We start from the raw sequence: 18,004 nt of genomic DNA on the forward strand, positions 1-18,004 counted from the left end.
TTGTTGTTGGCTTTCAATTGGCCCTCCACATCGCTTGAAGCTCCTTCACGCACACTTCGCTGTCGTTGCGCTTTGAGTTACTTGAGCCGAAATGCGTCACGCAGAGGGTTGGCTGGATGTTTGCACGTATCACAGATATTTCAAACTGAGCAACCAAAGCATCAGAAAAACATCTGCAAAACGTGTTGAAAATGAATTCCTCAAAATCTGATGGAATGTTTATCGCACTCCACCTTGACGTCGCTTTGTAGTGATGGCTGTTGTTGCTATGGCAATGTGGAGCAAAACCTCAAATGGATGCAGTAGCAGATGGAAACGAATGGTTGGCGGCGAACGTAAGACATTCCAAATGGAACTTGCTTTACGTAGTTCATAGACACAAACACTCAGTTTGCTAACTAAAACAGCAGCAGACTGCAAGCACACATTTAAAACAATTTCTGCATACTTGAGAGCCTCTTCTAGCTTGTCTATCTTCATCTTGGCTTGGCTCTTCTCTTCCTCTGCCTCATTGTGCAGCACCAGAACCTGAGAAGGGAAGCGAAAGGTGAGCATGTGCACGTGACCTTGTGCACACGCCGGCCCGCCGAGCTCACACGAAGGGTGCATTTCTGCCCATCGGGACCTCTCATCGCGCGCTGTTCTGGCCGCCATATGAGCGAGCCAGCAAACGAGCCCCTTTTCATGGCACACGACAGACAAGTTGTGAGCATGTGGCCTTGACCGTTGCAAAATCATCAAGACGGCGTGACTGGCTTTCATCTGAAGGGACTTCAATTAAGTCAGCGTGCAGGGCTCTGCTTTAAGTTCTTGCAGGTGGTACTTTGAAGATGACCCAGGTGCAGTCCAGTCTTTAAACCTGATCTCAAGCTAAAAAGTCTGGTCCAGCTCAGCTCATTAACCAAGGCCACTCACTTTACGAGTGCTTTGAAGAGGACCTCTCCACATTGAGAGCGTGCGTGCTCGTGGCAACCAGCGCTGTCTCGTGGGCTTTTCTTTCAAGACTGCCACTCGATCAGCTCTGGTTTAACAACAGGCAAGAGGAGAACGGGGAACTCTAGACTTTCATCTGGACCCAAATCCAGGTTTGCTCAAGTCGGAGTTTTATTGGAGGAGCACGCACCTTTTTGTCATAGCTGATCTGTAACTCGGCTTTTTCCTCTTGGGCCTTCAAATCCTGATCCTAATGTGAGGCCGACAAGAGTGCGACATGTAATCAATCAATCGATCAATCAATCAATCAATGTGCCTGGTAATTATCGTACCCGTACTTGTGTCTGGTGCTGATGTTCACTGACGAGGAGCTGCTGTTTGAGTTCAGCCAGTGTCTTCTCAAAGTCCTCCATCACCTCAGAGGCCTGCAAGAGTGAAAACAATCTGAGTTTGCTTCATCCTGTCCGCTGTTGTTGCCCTTGCATTTCGGAGTTTTCACCTTAGCTGCAGCTAGGGCGTGCTCGCCGCGTAAACGCTCGACGTCGGCCTCACTTTTGGCTCGGAACTTGCGCAAGGTTTCCCCAAACGACGCGCTCTGCTCGTCCTTCTCTTTGTGGAGGGCCGCCAGTCTGCAAGCAGCCATACACAAATACAACTTGGCTCTCACTCAACACGTTGGCCACGAGCAGGACTTTTTTGGGGGGCAAGAGACAGCGGGCCGGTTGCCAGTCAACAAAATGGCACACTATGGCAGCTTTGGAGCCACACAAGGAGCCGTTGGGGACATTTCATATTTGGCTAAATACTAAAACCTTGTGTTGGCTTCGTGCAGTTGGGCACCGATGGCGGCAAGGGCGACCTCCAGCTGGGCCTTCTCCTGCATGGCCTTGTGAAGTGAGGCGTTGCTCTTCTCCGCTCGGGCCACCTGCTCTGCCACTTGCCGCTCCAGCTCGTGCAGTGTTTGTGCCTGCCGAGCACATGCGCACGCCCAGAGAAGTAAAGTCCAGTAAGTCTGAACTTGCGGCGACTTCAAATAAACTCCTCTCACACTGATTTTCTTCCAAGATATGAGTCATCAAAAGCAAAACACATCTTCACTACATAAACTGTGCCAAAGGTCGAAGCAGCTCTGCGGCAGCCAGCATGGGAAAGATCTTATCGTGTCAGTCTCTTAGAAGACCCCCCACCACCACTATAAACGAAAAAACTATGGCAACTATGGCAGATTGGGAAGTGTCGAGGCTTTGAACTTCAAGCTCTACTTTTAGCATCGTTTCAAAGCGCAACCTCGCTTCAATGCTATTTTGGGACGTTCTTACAGCAAACTAGGAACACGCTCAACTAGACCAACATTAGAAAAAAAATAGAACAAAATAAAATGGACTGGGGCCCACTTTGAGGACATACAATCTAAGGTTGTTGATGGGCTTCTAATTTAAGATGGCAAGCAGGAGTGGGGTGGAACGACGACAGCACGTGTGTGTGTGTGTGTGTGTGTGGAGGGGGTGCTAGCAGTGCAGCAGGCTAAGAAAGGAGCAAGAAAGAGGCCTGTGTTGCGTTGCCACGTTTTGACACTTTGGCAGGAGATGAGGAGCACCTGCCCCGGCTCGGCCTGCTCCACCTGGACACTCTCGTGGGAGCTAAACGACATTCCCTGTGGCACGCACGCGCACACACACACACACACAAAATTGTGTCCTCACAGTGGATTGCGAGCGGGCGTAATAGTCGGCCTCCATCTTGGCCAGCCTCCGCTTGGTGCTCTCCAGCAGCTCCTGGATGTTGTCCGTGTGCTGCTCCTGCAATTGGAACTTCTCCTTCTCTACCTCGGCCACTGCTGCAAGCAGCTGGTTATGGAAGCATCACATCAAGTTGAATGATTCTATTTCTTGGAACATAAACACCATTTGCAACAAAGTTTGGGAACTCCAGCTTCTACTGACAACTGGCAGTGACATTCATCCAGAGTCTTATGCGAGTGTACATTTTTATTTTTTGCCTTTGGCTCAGGCTGGAGCAGCACATGCAAGCGCCTCAACTTTACCTTCTTCTCCCACTCATTTTTCAAGCCGTCGGCACTCAGATCTGTCATCTTCTTCAGCTCTGCAATCTGCTTGTCTTTGCTCTCGCGGATGACCTCGGATTCCTTTAGTACACTTTGAACTGCGGGTGAGTCGGAGGCGGGGGGGGGGGGGGGGGGGGCACAACGAGCAGTCAGGATGGGCCTCAGGGTATGCAGGACACAGAGACGTTTTCCTGTATGCCTTCTAATGCAATGATGGTGAATCCAGTCAATAGCGGCTCCAGATTTCAAGCTAGGCATGACAACATTTTACAGGACGATGTTTTGGATTGAGCATCACCATGCAGGAACCGAAGCACTTTCACTCTGACATTACGGTAAACATCCTAGCGGTTAACCCTGCAATCCTGTGACCTCCCCCATCATAACTCACCTTTCCACTTGAGTTTGTGGATCATCTCCTCAGATTCCTTCTGTTGGGCCCGATAGCGACTCTTCAGCTCATCAAGCTCCACGTTCCTTCGGTGCAGGATCTGAGCAGGGCCATAATTATTCAGTGCAAAGTGATGCATTGAAATGGCGACAAAGATATTGGGAAAGCGACAAGCGTTGAGGAGCTCAGCCCTCAGTAAGCCACAGCAATAATAGTCTTTCTTCACAGATGCTAAAGAATATATGCCTGTGAATAATGTTGTATCGTCTGGCTTGTGACAACCGAGTGGCATTTTTTGGACCGCTCAGCCTCTCAGTTTTCTCGGGGTGCCACATGCAAATGAGGAAGACGGCACCTGCACTGAGGTGCCACCGTGTGCTAACTGCACCCACGTGCTAACTACACATACACGATGCTGCCATCTGTGCGCAATTAGTCAACGAGACCGTGGGGGGTTGGTGTGGCACGAGTTCAGAAAGCACGTCAAAAGCATGGCGGCTAGACGTATGTACCCCATACCATGACAAAATGTTCCTTGAAAATGGCGTTCCCATTTCATTGTTAAAACAGATCACCAAAAGATTTCACAGCCGAAATGACTGAATTTTTTTGTACCATGGCAGCATACTTGAACAGCTAATGCTGTCATTCTTGGTATGAAATGGACATGGGTGATGAAAGGAAGAGCGAGTGGCCGCAGCAAACGCCATCACGCATTTCGGGAGACCCCATTTTTTCCAGCCCATTTCACCAACCCAGAGAAAATAATTTTTTAGAAAAAAGGCCGGGCCAGAGACAGTGCACGGGACGGCTTTTAGGTGGCCAATTTGGGGCTTGGTCTTCCTTTTGATACCTCTGCCTCGCTCCAGTCTGGACACAGTTGGAGAGTCACATAAAGCGGTTGGCGGAGGCTGACGTCCTTGGTTGGCCTTTGCATTATCGAAATGTGGCTAATTAAAATGAAAGCTTCCATGAGGCTCGTCAAGAGAGTGCCTCAAAATGGCTTCTCTTTGAAGCCATTAGATGGAACACAGAGTCGCATTCAGAGGAAATGAAATTGGACACAAGTCGCCATCTGTCTTAAATTAAGAAGCTCGAGGGAGAAGCGAGCTGTCATTGCGTCTCATCAAGCACAAAGGGACGGGCATCTTAAAGTCGCCAGAGATTTTTTTCCCCCCGTTTTAATAAAAAGCTTCTGTCGCCGTAAAGGAAAGTCCTGCGGTGGATGTGACAGATAGCAGGTGCTTATCTGATGGGCACCCGGTGTGAAGTAAACCATCCCCGGCGCTTTGAAGAGAATATTGGGGGAGGGGGGGGGGGGAGGGGAGTCCTTTCCTTTTCATTAGTAACCAAGTGGAGATAAGAAATCATTGTGGCCCTGAAGTCGCAGTCACTCTGGTGGCGAGCGCGAAAACGCAAACTCACAACCAGGTCAGAGCTGAACTCAAGTTAGTCGCCATCAAGAAAGCTGAAAGTGAAATGCATTGTTGTTGCGTTCTCACTTGGTCAACATCGGCCTCGTGTCTCTGCTGCATTCTTAGTTTCTCCTCCTGATGTTTGGACTCCAACACTTTGAGGTCCAGCTGCAAACAGGCCAAGTCATAAACAAAGACGTCTTGGTTATCAAACCACAGGAGTGAAGCGTGACATGACACGTGTGCGAATGTGAGGTGGGGCTTGCATCGTGGAACACTCTTCCCTCACCCGTGGAACACAACAAGCTCCATTCATAAAAAACGTGACAAAAGCGATTCTTCGATAACTGATACAAATATCGAGTTCCCAATGAAATTAATCATTACCACGATCCTGATGTCATTTCCCCTCAGCACTTGATCACGGTTAAATACCACTTCCCTCTGATGACTGTCCCCTTGAGGCTGTTCCATTTTTTTTTCTTGGTCTGCCGCCAATTGTTGGCGCAGGAGCACAAGAGAGTTGCCAGAGCAAGGACGGGCAAGCGTGAGATGGCGGCGATTGAAAAGCGGGAGTGTCGGCACAGACCTGATTCAAAAATGGATGGATGGCAAGCAAGAAAAAAATGTGAAGGTGTCACTTTCTCAGCCACTCTTCAAATGCTCTTTTGAGAAACTTTGTCAAACTAGATCAGAGACGTTCAAAACTTGTTTATACGTAAAAGGCGGCGGGATTGGTGCGCTACACCTAAGGCTTCACAAGCGCCTTCAATCGGCCTGTCTGGGTGGCGTTGCTTTATTCCCCGCCTCTCTTCTTCACAGTCGGAGCTGGCAAAATGTAAGATGCCATGTTTTTTGACACTTTGCTCTTGAAAGGATGAGAGGAGCTAAGAAAGGGTGCGCGTGAACGAGCGCGTACGGGGGAGGCAAAGACGGAAACGGTTGTCCTCGGAACCGGCGCGGGGTCAAGGTCTTTTTCCTTGGGGGAGGGGCTGTCTGCAGAGCTTGAAAAGCAAGCTTGCTTCCGTGCATAGTCTTTTGTCTTGTCAGAGATGTGAAATGTTGTGCCATGTGACTGTCAGGACGCATCATTCGGCTACCTCTGGGCCATTTCCGCAACCTTTCTTGCTGTTTGTCCAAATGCTTTTTGGTCATTTACAGTCATTGACATGCAAGATACATTTCTACTGGGCTGGCAGGATATAATGAATTCACTCACTGCCATTGATAGTGATACAAGTCCAAAATCCATTTTACTATAAGAATAGTCATAACATCTATGTGTGTTGCTCCACCATTTGTGTTCAAAATAATTAAACACCACAATGGCGATGCGGTCTGCTAGCCCTACCTTGGTGTTCTGAATTATTTGTTGTCAGGAAGCATCGGGCTGGCTTTAACATACCTGCTTGCTCTCCAGCAGCCGTAAGTGCACATCATCCGTTAAGGTGGCACTCCGAACCGGGCTGGACTTGAAAATCTACGGCAACCAAAACGAGGAAGCCGTGCTTGTGCGACATGTTCATTGGGTTGGCCACGTGGGACAACTTACAGGCGACAAGGGAATCATCTTTTCTCGCAGGTACTTTGGGTTCTCCATCTGAAGGAGAAGAAAAAAAGCCTGGCGTTAGACCGTGTGGCCATGGCGCGCCACGCAGACACTTTTTTTTTTTTTTTTTTTTACTCGACTTCAAGCGCTCAAGATTGAGGTAAAGTTTTTAATCTGCCGCTTTAACAAAAATGCATTTAAAAGAGATAGCGGACTAAAAGTTTGCATCTTTGGAAGAAGAACGACCGAAAGAAACCAAAAGCCATCTCGGGCAATCTTGAAGTGTCCAGTATGTCCACCGAGCCAATTTGGTTCCAGCAATTTGAGCAGCTTCAGACGAGTCGAAGCCTCCCGAGAGCGAGCGCTGGCTCGTCTCGGCTGCGGATCCCGATGAGGAGGCCGCTTTGAAGGACAGCGGCAATTCCAACAACTTGTGTTGACTACAAGCGCTTCGGTTGCGTACACAGGCCGAGACACATCTGCTGATCTGGAAGAGGTGGCGGAGGGGGAAGCGGAGCCAAGCAATAAGCGTTGTCAGTAAGGTCTGTCGGGAATAAAACAGGCCCAGCCGCATTTTACACAATTTTGAATTCTGTAAAGCTTTTAGCACATATGCCACAACGATACAATACGCACAAGACAGAGAGCGCTTGAGTTTCACGACGACCCGCCGATGTTGGCACGCTCGCTGAGGCTTACAGGTGCGCTCTCAGCACGCCTCTGGACTCACCGCTGGGTTCCAGCCGTTGAAGCGAGCCTCCAGGTTGCTGTCGGCGGGAGACGTCTGTCCCATATCCACCTGCTAAATGCAAATTGGCAATTAAATACAGATGAAGAAATCAAACAAGGAAATTGGGAACAAGCACTGTGATTGGCACTTTGGCCCGAGGAACACTTGAGTAAGATGACGAGCTTTTGGCAACAACAACAAAAATTGCGAGCAGTCGACTTTGTGGCCTATAAAAAGTATACCGTAATTTTCGGACTATAAGTCGCACCGGAGTATAAGTCACACCAGCCATAAAATGCCCAAAAAAGTGAAAAAAAAAACATATATATGTATAGAAGTTGCTCCTGAGTATAAGTCGCCCCCCCCCACCCAAACTATGAAAAAACTTATAGTCCGAAAATTACGGTAGTTTGCATTATTGCAACATTATTTTTTGTCCAAAAGTGACTGTAGCATACAGCAGTTGTTTGAAGGTGTGGCCTTGAGTATCCTGTGGGCGGCTGTTACAAAATCTGCCCCTTCAAACGCTAACCCCCTCGCCCACAGGTGTTGCCCTCCAACAGTGATAGCGTTGTACCCGTCTGTTATCTGCCATCTCGCCACCCAGTGTGCCGTCACGCTTCTCCCTCTCCAGATGTTTGGTGGTCCCACAAAATTCCGGTCACGCCAGCAATTCCACCGAAGGGGAATAATGCAGCTAAGATGGTGACGCACCCTCGCATAACCTCATTTGGACTTGTTTGACGCTGCATCGTTTCTACTTGCAAGGGACCGTGTTGATGCAAGCGTCGCTTACTCAAGCGACAAGTTTGAAGGAGGAAAATTCTCAGAAGACTGACACTAGGACCAGACGTCAACTTGTTAAGTTTAGCCAAGGTGTCAGGGAATGGAAAAGCCACGGCACCAAATACGTTGTGGGAATTTCCTGGACGTTGGTGGGAAACGGACTTCCGGGCTTTCCCCAAAAACGGCCCACATGAAAGAAGAAAGCCAATCGCTTGTGTCGGCACCTGCGGGATTGCTGCCAGTAATTTGAGGTGGCATGCCAAATCTCTGGCAAGTACGGAGCCGCCGCTCAAAAGCCTTGACGGCGGCCGCATGAACTCAAAGTCAAAGTCAAAGTCTGCTTTATTGTCAACATCTTCACATGCCGAGACACACAAAGAGATCGAAATTACGTTTTCCCTATCCCACGGTGACAAGGCATATTACACGATAGACAAGTTAACGACGCAATATAAAAAACAAGAAGGCACAAACAATAAATAATAAGAGTAACAATAAATAATAAATATAGATAACACAACGAATAAAAGCCAGTGTGCATACAGACAGTAAAAGTACAGGACGCTACGCAGAACGGGGAAGCGAGTTCAGGATCCTCACCGCTTTGGCCTCGCGTATGGCCAAGGGCTCGCGTGGGCCGGAGGCGCCAGCTTCTCGCAGGGTCTCAGTCACCTGGCCGGACCTGCAATGCAGCCGTGTTCATGGGAGAACATGGGGGCAAAAGACAAAGCGTGAGTTTGGTTGAGTTGGGTTGGCAGCCCGCCTGGCTTGGCGTGTGCAGTGACTTCTGGCACCCCTTGCACACTTTGCATCTGATCCCAGTTGGACAAACAGCTGCACTTCTCCGCACGCCTCAATCAGCAACCGCCTTGTCACAGCAATGCCGCAAGCTAATTCCGTGCTCAGACCCACAAGCTTCACTTGATTTCAAGGCTGAGAGGCAAATCAAGTTGGTCATGACTTTATGTTGCTTCATTGGCCTGCTCACGTTGCGCGACCACGTCTGAGCTGCAGCCTGACTTGCAGTTACAGCCGTGAAACTTGGAGCGGGGGGTGCACGGGTGGGGGTTCAGCTACGCAATCTCGGGCCTCGAAGTCAACAGGTGGATGAGGATAATTGAATCAGATGTGTCTGTAGTCTGAGGCTCTGAGATCAAAGCTGTGGCAAGTCAGGTCAGAGTTACGCGCACGCACGCAAGGAGATGACTACGAAGAGCCTCAGAAGCTGCAGCTCGTCTGATTAAAGTAGCCTGACATGAGTGCACCAGACTGACCTCCAGGTGCAGCACCAGGAAATCAGTCTGACCTTGGGACGCAGAACCAAGCTGACACCCCTTTGAGCCAGCCAAAGAGTTTTTTGACGCTGCAAGTAGGGTACGACTATCACAGAAAAAAACGTCAGGAGATGGGGTGAAAGGTTAAAAGTTCTCACATGAGGATGAAAAGCACACACATGGGAGACAGAGACGCACAGGGGAGGAAAAACAAGGACATAAAAAGGAGGCCCAAGAGAGGAGCCATCAGCTCAACTCAGCAGTGAACTTGACAGTGGGAGCAAGATGATGAGCTTGCTTTGCTTTCTTTCTAACACGGTCACCCTTGGTTGACGGGATTGTGACGTTACCGAAAAGTGAGCTGATTGCTCACTCATCGCCAAAGCTGCTTGGGATGATGTATTTGTTTCCACAACATATGAGCCAGTGACTCCACCTTGTGGTGTCTTGGAGGACTGCACGACTGTCTTCAAGAGGTTTCCACTGGAAGCTTTCACAATGTTGTATAAACAGCGCCAATTGTTGCTCAGCTGACCTCAACCTTTAAATTAGCTCCGTTGTTGCGTCACTGAGGGGAAATAATTCAGCAGAAACAATCAGCATGCCAGAGAGCGGCTATGTTGCTGTCTTGGCCACCAGGGGGCAGTAAAATACGAGGAGAACGAAAATATGTCTCGACTACTAGTACATTTTCTTTCATCAACTTCACTCTATTTATGCAAAGCCAAAGAGTAAAAATGTGTTTTATGATGGGTTTTAAGGATTGACTGAGCAGGCCATGTGGAAAGTCATCTGAGATACGCTCTAGCACAGGGGTCTCAAACTCCAGTCCTCGGGGGTCACATTCCTACATGTTTTCCAAGTTTCCCTCGTTAAACACACCTGATTCAATTATCAGGCTCCTGCCGAACGTGAGGATGAACTGATCATTTGAATCAGGTGTGTTTAACGAGGGAAACTTGGAAGACATGTAGGAATGCGGCCCCCGAGGACTGGAGTTTGAGACCCCTGCTCTAGCAGCTCGAGTCTAGCTCAACCTGGATGTGGGGAAAAAAAAAGAGCTCACATCACATGAGCGAGCTAATGTGTTGTTGAGCATTCTCCTCAACAAGTCCAAAAGCGCAGAAAGGAGAGCACCTGCAAGATGAAGTAAAAAAAAAAACAAGAGGAGCTGAGATGAGCAGCTCGTGGAGCTCTGGTGCTGTTTTGCGCCTTGAAAAGTCCAAATAGACAGCTCGGGCAAAGTGATGTAAGGAGTGGGCAATGCCTTCCGCTCTTCACATACGGCACCGTTGAGCAAATACTCGACGAAGGCAATCTGAAAAGAAGCCCCCAGGTGCAACGTTTTCATGCAGATGAAGGAGCATCGCAAGCAAGCGCAGGCAGGAGACGCATACTACGAGAGGCCTGGCGTTGGCGTGCACTCACATGTCTCATGTCCACCGTGGTGAGCGACTTCAACAAGGACAATGTGAAGCAAAAAGCGTACCTGGGAAAAGCCGTGCTTGGACCCGAAGCGCTTCTGTCTTCTAGCAAGGGGACAGCCAAACTGTCCTGGGCGCCGTCATCCAGCTCTGCCGCCACCCAGTCAGGTAGAGTCACCTTGCTGCGCTCCAGCGAACCTCCGATGGGTGGCTCGTCAAAGTAAATTGACTAAATACATCACACAAAAGAGCCCATTTAGGACTTCTCAGACAGTCGGCATTATTCACAACGTTTCGACGCCCAAAAGTGCGTTTTGTCCTCGCAATTGGATATCTTACCATGTAAGCGGGTAGCGACTTGAGGCTGCCGCGTTGCGGTTTGCTGGCAAATGGGCCTTCCAGGACGCCTCTCTTGAGCATGTGAAGAAGCAGACGGGCATGCAGATTGCGGTTCTCGTGACTCGCTAGACTTGAACTACACGTTGCCGGCTCGCACAGCTTCTTGACCCACAAGGCACAGTGCTGGCGCTCTGTCACCGACAAAGACACCCGGGGTGGGGAGGATGGTCAAGCAAAATTGACTTTTGGTTATAATTTGGTTCCAACACTTTGGAAAATTTCCTGCACAAGTTCTGCCTGTCACGATGTCATTCAAACTCCTTGACTATAAGTTCGTACCGGTCTTTTTGGGGTGTTTGAGGACATATGGCTTCATCTCCACAACAAAACTATTCAATTCAGAGTTCAGCTTTTCCAGGGACTTCTCATTTTGGTTCATTCTGTCCTGAAACGAGATTCGCGATCGGTTCGGGCTGTAAGGCACTTGTAGCACAACATTCACGCAATAACACAATGTTATTTTCACGTTCTTGGCTCCGAAAGACATTGACAGCAAACAAAAACATTGCAGCGCCTGCAAGCTAACAAGCAACACTGAAAGGATGTTGGCGTAAACCATTGCCGGATATTTTCATTCCTTACAATGCAACATTCACATCATGCGCGTGAAAACAAACGCGATGAGCACGGAATAAATTCTTGTTTTTAGTTACCTTGAGAAGCGCTGCAGTGCCGAGTTTGATTCAAAATCTTTGCGTCTCCGCCCTACGCCACTTCCGGTTTCCACAACGGTTGTTATAGAAACCTTAGTTTACTGAAAATGTAGTACCGATTATGGCCACACAGCGACGTCAAACTGCAACTTGCAACGGTGGCATATGCTGCATTCAAAGACTGTAATTCGTAAAACTCTGGTTGCTGGTGTTCATTTGAAATTGGGACAATTGGGCTCACAATTTAAATTTAGTTAGAATCGGTGCTTTATATGCAATATATCAAGTCAGTCTACGCGGTGCTCGGGTTTGTAACAGATTGAAGCACTGGCTACATTAAAATCCGACAGTCTTTAAACGTATCGTGGTAAACGTCAGCGTGAATGAAAAAGAAGCGCTTGCAGTGGTTGCCGTGGCTCAGACAGAGAGGAGGCGTGCGAGCAGTCAAGAGCGCTCCAGCAGGAACCGCATCACTTGACAGTTGCGGTGAAGAGGCAATAACTTCACACAAGTTGACGCTGTTTTTTTTTTTTTTTTTTGGGTCCCTCCCCCCACCCTCTTCCATAATGGCTGATCACCACCTTTTACATTATAACGACTCAGCTGGGGTCGGCAACAAATTCGCCCGCAAAGGTGCTTTGCGGCAGAAAAACGTGCACGAAGTGAAAAACCACAAATTCACCGCCAGGTTTTTTAAGCAGCCGACCTTCTGCAGCCACTGTACGGACTTCATATGGTGAGTTGCGCTTCACCTTAAACGCAACTTGTACTCGCAGCGCTGACTCGTTTGTTTGCCTTGTAGGGGATTCGGCAAACAGGGCTTCCAATGCCAAGGTAAACTTTGAAAATTTATTTCATGTTGCAGACTTTGAATTGTTTGTGTGTGGCCCATTTATAAGGTCATTTTGCCTTTTTACAAATAAAATCTACTATTAAAAATGCTGGCTTCAAAATTGGATCGACGCAGAAAGTTAGGTCAACTTGGCCCTTGTTTGTGCAAAACAAGCCAGGAAGTTGGGGTCAATTGTCACTCCAATTTTTGACTCAACTTGGTTTGTTTTGAAGCACGCATTTTTTAAGGTGGTGTGCAGAAGATTTTAATTGCAAAGGCGAAACCATGCGAAACTTGTACGTTTTAATTCACACACGCTCAACACGTTCACAACTCACGACAAAGTCTTTAGTGCTTGACATAGAGCTTCCTGGCATAGTTGTGGTACCCGACCAGTGGGTGCACAACTCGAGGGCTGTAACTGGTTTTGGCAATTAGAAAGCTGACACGCTCGTGGCCATTTCTGGAATAGATGATGTAGGGCGGTGACCCCTTTGCTTCCTCGGGTTCCCCTCCAGCTTGTGGAAGCCAGGCAGCGTCGCGGGGCCACCAGGTGTCAAATGGCAAGTCAGTTAAGACCCAAGACCCCTCAGGGTGGAATTGAAAGACTTGCTCAAAAACAAGGGGGTCGCGCCCTTCATTCGGGTCTTGATTACCAGAACCAGACTAGGCAATGTCAGAACTGCTCAGCGGTGCCGCTGGATAGACATACTTCCCCTGGCTGCTCGGCTGGTTCAGAACGCTTTGAGGGCTGACCAGTCCAGAGTATCTCCACACGTCGGGCCATTTGGCTGTGTGTCGCGGGTTGCCAGACGTTGCTCGGGTCCCAAGGGAGGTCCTCACCGGTCACCCGGTTGCGTGCGTTGGGAATCTGTACATTTCCGTGATCTGTAGCGTGGTTGTTTGAGTGGAATGGAATAAGCTGCAATCAGACTCACCTTGTTTTACTGGTAAACCGGCACAGAGGAGAAAACAAACCAGTGAAGCACTGCAAAGAGCAAAAAAGTGGAACCATCAGCCTTTTACCCAAAACAAATATTCCACAAATCGGCATTTGCACAGTGCTGCAGTTGTCTAAAGTCACGTTTTCAGGTGACAAACATTCCTTGAAATCACTCCGGCATCCAGAGGCTTCAAATGAGATTTAAAAATGTCTGCCAACAATTATGGTAGGAAGGAAGGAAGGCCAGCGCATGAATAAAACATACCATAAAAGCGTTGTGAGAAGCTGAAAAAAAAAGAAGCAACCTGCACCCTGAACGAATGCAGCCCTGAAATGGCAGCGGCTCACCTGCCTTTCTCTCTCCTCGCAATGGCACACCTGTACATTGACGAGCAATTGGCGCTCAGCAAGGGGCGGGTTCTATTCAAATTGAATCTCAGGCTCATTCACTTCATTTTGGCTGAGCACATTAGAAATAGCAATGTGACAGTTTGATGTCAATGACTTGATTCAATTTCATAGAATTGTAAACAAAGTAAACATATGGCTGCGGACGCACGCCAGCGTACACGCACGCGCACGCACACACACACGCAGATTTTGTCTATGACGAAGCTTCCTCATTTGTAAACGCTTTGTACTGACCTTTGGAAGGTTTCGTCAAAATGTGCAAGTCAAAATGATTTATGTGAGTCCTAATCGGATCAATATTTTTTGTCTCCATGGAAACAGTGAATCCGATCACAATTTTAATCCGAACCCTGATCGGATTGAAGAAATTGTAAACATAGCCGATTTAGTCCCATTTGAGGTGCATGGTTTGAAGCTGCTTGTCTTTGCAGTATGACTTGAGTCGCAGGACGTCTTGATCGACTCCCTTCAGGCATTCTAAAACAGTCGGCCGAGGTTTCCCACCATGATCTAGCTAGTCAAGCGCTTTTCCTCAAAGCATGCCATTCTCAATTTTCGCTGCTAAAAAGGTGCTGTGCGGTTCTGCTCGGCCGCAAACGACGGCTGTCTGCTTAAGCAAGTGATGTACTCCTCACGGCACACAAAGACGCCTAATGGCATCGCCTGAGTGCAACGTGGCACATTTTTCATCATCCCTCATTATTTCCAGATGAGCAGGCGTGGCGGCGATCGGGCCAAATTTGAGCATTTTGCCGACGTTGCGATCCGAGTCAGGTTTTAAGCATTGCCTGTAAGCGGCAGCATTGCGTCCAAGCAAGTTCAGAACTTTCCCACATCATTAAAAATCAAATCTGATCAAGTCAAATGCCTGTCTCTTATTGGGAAGCCTTTCTAGAAATGTTTTGTTTTCCTGCTTAAGTGTAGCACGTACAAAGTTTGCTGCCGAACATCAGCGCAGCTGCTCGCTAACGCCCTCAGCAAGCATGAAAGGTCCATTTGGCCCAACTCCGGAAAGAGTTGCAAGGATTTCTTTTTAATTCCCGGTTTGTGACATTCCCCATAATCCGGGATATGACTGTCTGTTGGCGTCTCACTTTAGCTCGCGGCGTTTAAATACGTTGCGGCGGTTCAGCTAGAAATTTTCATTGGAGTGACTCAGCCGCTGAACCTTTAATTCGGGGAAGGAATAAATGAGTGTCCCCGTTCGCATGCATTTCCATCTTTTATTTGTTGCTTTGCATAGATCAGAAGGGGAGGTCGCCGAGTGCTTTGCTCATGGATTCCTATGCAGATGCTTGTCTGACTGGTGTCCAGTCCCAGGTGGTCGCCCGAACTTACTTGGGTTAGGCGACCCGAGCAAAAGATTTTTTAAAACGGTCATTGCAGGGCTGTCATTTTAATAGTGTTGTTGCTCCTGCCTATCGCACCCATCGGAATCTAATCCGGGCCCATGCCAAGGATGATGGGTTCCTCCTTCGCCACGTCTCTCGCAGACCGTCAGGAAGTGAATTGGTAGTCCGCTCCGTGGCGGTCGCCTCCCCGCAGCTTCTGAACTTCGGCATCTGTGGGCAATAACGCGGCCATCTGGAAACTTGAGAGGATAGCCTTATGTCTGGAAATAAGAAAAGTGGCCGAACGCAAGGCTGGCTCACAACGGAGGAGGAGGAGGAGGAAGAAGATGTTGGCAAAAAAGCCAAGGAGGAGCAGTCCGACGTGATGAGTCCAGGAGGGAGGTGCTCTTACACGCTTTTGTTAGTGCCGGCGTTTGCAATTTTCCAGGCTGTCACTAACCAAAACAACAGCACCTGCAGAGGCGTTTAAACAAATGAAGCCAAGTGCAGACTGGACGTCTTCATCAACATCTCTCTCTCTCCCGATTACGAAATGGCCAAAATGGAATGTCTCAAAATGGCTCAGTCCCATTCCCATACTTGATGTTTTCAGCTTTTATCATCAACTCAAAGTCAAGCAAAAGACATCACTTCAGCCAGATGAGGTGGGGCGCATGTTGCCATAGTAACGGCGCTCCTTTTGTACCCTTTTGTTTTGAGGACCTCCAGCTTTGGCGTCGACGCTTTGGAATATCCAAAGCGAGCCGCGAGGATCTTTCCTGCCTGCCCGTTTCCTCGCGCAGCAAGTGCAACCCTTCATTTCATATCGTGTCACCACGCTGTGCTTACATAACCCAAAGTAATTTGCTGACATTAAAAAGAACCAAGGAGTCTTTTGGGGAGCCGCCACTCATCTGGGAGTGGGCCCTTAATTGTCGGGAGCGCCGCCGCCGCTGCCACCTTTTTTGCTGAGACGCAAAGCTGTGTAATAAGATGACACATGCACTTTCCTTCATGAGCTCCCTTTCTAGCAAAACACCGTTTTGAGGAAACATCAAAAAGACGCTTGTCTCTTATGTTACTCAGATGCGCGTGTGAAGCAAATGCCAAACATACACAAATACAACAATGTTTTATATTCTTCACGTATTCCTTTAATATTAATTTCATATTCAGATAATTCATCCCTTTCCATCATTGGTTAATGTGGTGCGATTGCGGGCTCTGCCTACATTCCAAAAATGCAAATGTTTTAGAGTGCCTCATTGTTGGCTGGGAGTGAGTGGGGTGGGGGGAGCAGTGTGTGTGCGTGTGTGTGTGTGGGGGGGGGGGGGTGATTGCGACAGAAAGCCAGCACGCAGCCCAGCGTTTCAGACTGGCATTTTTGAAAGCGGAGACAATTTTGAAGCCTCTTTTTTTATGTAACTGTGTGTTTTTGTTTCTTTAAATCAGTCGTCTGTGGATTGCTCACAACACTTTTTTTGTGTTGCGTGAAATTTAGGAGATATATTTTTCCTCACTTTGCAGAACCTTAAAGCGACCCAAAAAAAGATGCCCATCTGTGTTGTATTGAGTGGACAGACTGAATCAGATTTTTCATTGCTGCCCTGGAAGGAGGCTTGCAACTGGGTTTTTTTCTTTTCGGTCATGCCATTAATCTAAGCAGGGCACACTTGTGTCAGCATCCTTAATAGACCCACAAAAAAAAAGATAGAAAGGACATCATCAGCATGAGACATTTAACCCCATTAACACGCCTTCCTCTGATCCACCTTGCCCATCGGTTGCCATAACAACATACAATAAACCCTCACGTCTCGGAGAGGCGCTGAATAGATCAATAACGTTGTACCGTCCGTGCGTCCGTCCGTGGGTGTGTGCGTGTTGTGTGCTTTGTCGTTTCCTCAGGGGGATTTAGATCAGAGCGAGTGGCTCACCTGGGTGCAGCACCCCTCTGTAGCTGTGCGTAATTAATTTGAAGATGATTACATTATTTTGGCCTTGAAGAGATTTTCAGTCTTGACCCGCATGAAGCGAGCAGAGTTCCGCTGCCGGGATGCCTGAGGACGATATCAATAAGAGACAAAGAAGAATCGAGAGGCGCAGATAAAGATGAGTCCAAGTTCGGGTGAAACTACCTTAACTTTCAAAGCCGCCCCCCTCACCCATCTTGGACTTTCTGACCATATCACTGGTATGCTTTTGTCCGCATACAGACAAATGGTGAGAGCGTCCAGGCCAGTTCACAAGCAGGTACGGGTGTGGCCTGAGGGTGCCTCTGATGCACTGCGTGACTGCTTTGGCTCTACTGACTGGGACATGTTTAGGAGGGCTGCCACTTGCGACGATCGGACAGACATTGAGGAGTATACGGACTCTGTTTCCTTCTACATCAGGAAGTGCATTGATGATGTGACTCACTCAAAATCCATCGTCACTCGGGCTAACCGGAAGCCATGGCTGACGGGGGCTGACTTCAAGCTGCTGAGGGCCAGGGACAAAGCCTTTAGAGCGGGGGATGGAGCTGGCTTGAGGACTGTCCCGGGGCATCAAAGATGCAAAGAGGGCGTTCTCGTGCAGAATTACCGCCCACTTCAAGGACAGCAGGGACGCACGGAGCCTTTGGCAGGGCATTCAGACCATCACGGATTACAAGCCCGTGCCGCAGAGCTGTGAAGGCGACGTCCGTCTGCTCAATGACCTCAACCGCTTCTTTGCTCGCTTCGACGCTCAGAGCAGCACTTGCCCGCTGAAGGCTACTCCCCCTTCACACGAGCTGCCCCTGTGCCTCTCCGCCGACAGCGTGAGGAGGGCGCTTGCCGCTATCAACATCCGTAAGGCGGCGGGCCCTGACAACATCCCGGGTCG

General features: G+C 48.7%; 2 protein-coding genes across 12 annotated transcripts in view; one reads left to right on the forward strand and one right to left on the reverse strand.

Moving 5' to 3' along the window:
* The window catches only part of cep112 (centrosomal protein 112), an 82,648-nt gene that overhangs the window by 24,727 nt on the left and 39,917 nt on the right, over positions 1-18,004 (reverse strand). For 3 of the 9 annotated variants that reach the window (XM_061302304.1, XM_061302302.1, XM_061302303.1), the window contains 18 exons: positions 13,390-13,439; positions 13,164-13,322; positions 11,246-11,351; positions 10,907-11,097; positions 10,633-10,796; positions 8,470-8,551; positions 7,084-7,155; positions 6,357-6,404; positions 6,210-6,284; positions 4,892-4,972; positions 3,390-3,489; positions 2,978-3,096; positions 2,637-2,780; positions 1,746-1,900; positions 1,433-1,562; positions 1,266-1,358; positions 1,124-1,183; positions 449-528 (listed from right to left, as the gene is read on the reverse strand). In XM_061302304.1, the coding sequence (XP_061158288.1) occupies positions 449-528; positions 1,124-1,183; positions 1,266-1,358; positions 1,433-1,562; positions 1,746-1,900; positions 2,637-2,780; positions 2,978-3,096; positions 3,390-3,489; positions 4,892-4,972; positions 6,210-6,284; positions 6,357-6,404; positions 7,084-7,155; positions 8,470-8,551; positions 10,633-10,796; positions 10,907-11,097; positions 11,246-11,351; positions 13,164-13,238 (1,775 nt within the window). In that variant the 5' untranslated portion in view covers positions 13,239-13,322; positions 13,390-13,439. Of the gene's footprint in view, positions 1-448; positions 529-1,123; positions 1,184-1,265; positions 1,359-1,432; positions 1,563-1,745; positions 1,901-2,636; positions 2,781-2,977; positions 3,097-3,389; positions 3,490-4,891; positions 4,973-6,209; positions 6,285-6,356; positions 6,405-6,816; positions 7,033-7,083; positions 7,156-8,469; positions 8,552-10,632; positions 10,797-10,906; positions 11,098-11,245; positions 11,352-11,619; positions 12,012-13,163; positions 13,323-13,389; positions 13,440-18,004 lie in introns of those variants that run through there. The other 6 variants (XM_061302305.1, XM_061302306.1, XM_061302308.1 and 3 more) reach the window with 6 other exon arrangements.
* Positions 12,003-18,004, forward strand: part of prkcab (protein kinase C, alpha, b) — a 48,927-nt gene continuing 42,925 nt past the window's right edge. For 2 of the 3 annotated variants that reach the window (XM_061302313.1, XM_061302314.1), the window contains exons 1-2: positions 12,032-12,355; positions 12,422-12,453. In XM_061302313.1, coding sequence (XP_061158297.1) covers positions 12,186-12,355; positions 12,422-12,453 — 202 coding nt within the window. In that variant the 5' untranslated portion in view covers positions 12,032-12,185. Of the gene's footprint in view, positions 12,356-12,421; positions 12,454-18,004 lie in introns of all 3 variants that reach the window. The other variant, XR_009718464.1, reaches the window with a different exon arrangement.

Source organism: Syngnathus typhle, linkage group LG17, assembly GCF_033458585.1.
Source record: "Syngnathus typhle isolate RoL2023-S1 ecotype Sweden linkage group LG17, RoL_Styp_1.0, whole genome shotgun sequence".
Taxonomy (NCBI): Eukaryota; Metazoa; Chordata; class Actinopteri; order Syngnathiformes; family Syngnathidae; genus Syngnathus; species Syngnathus typhle.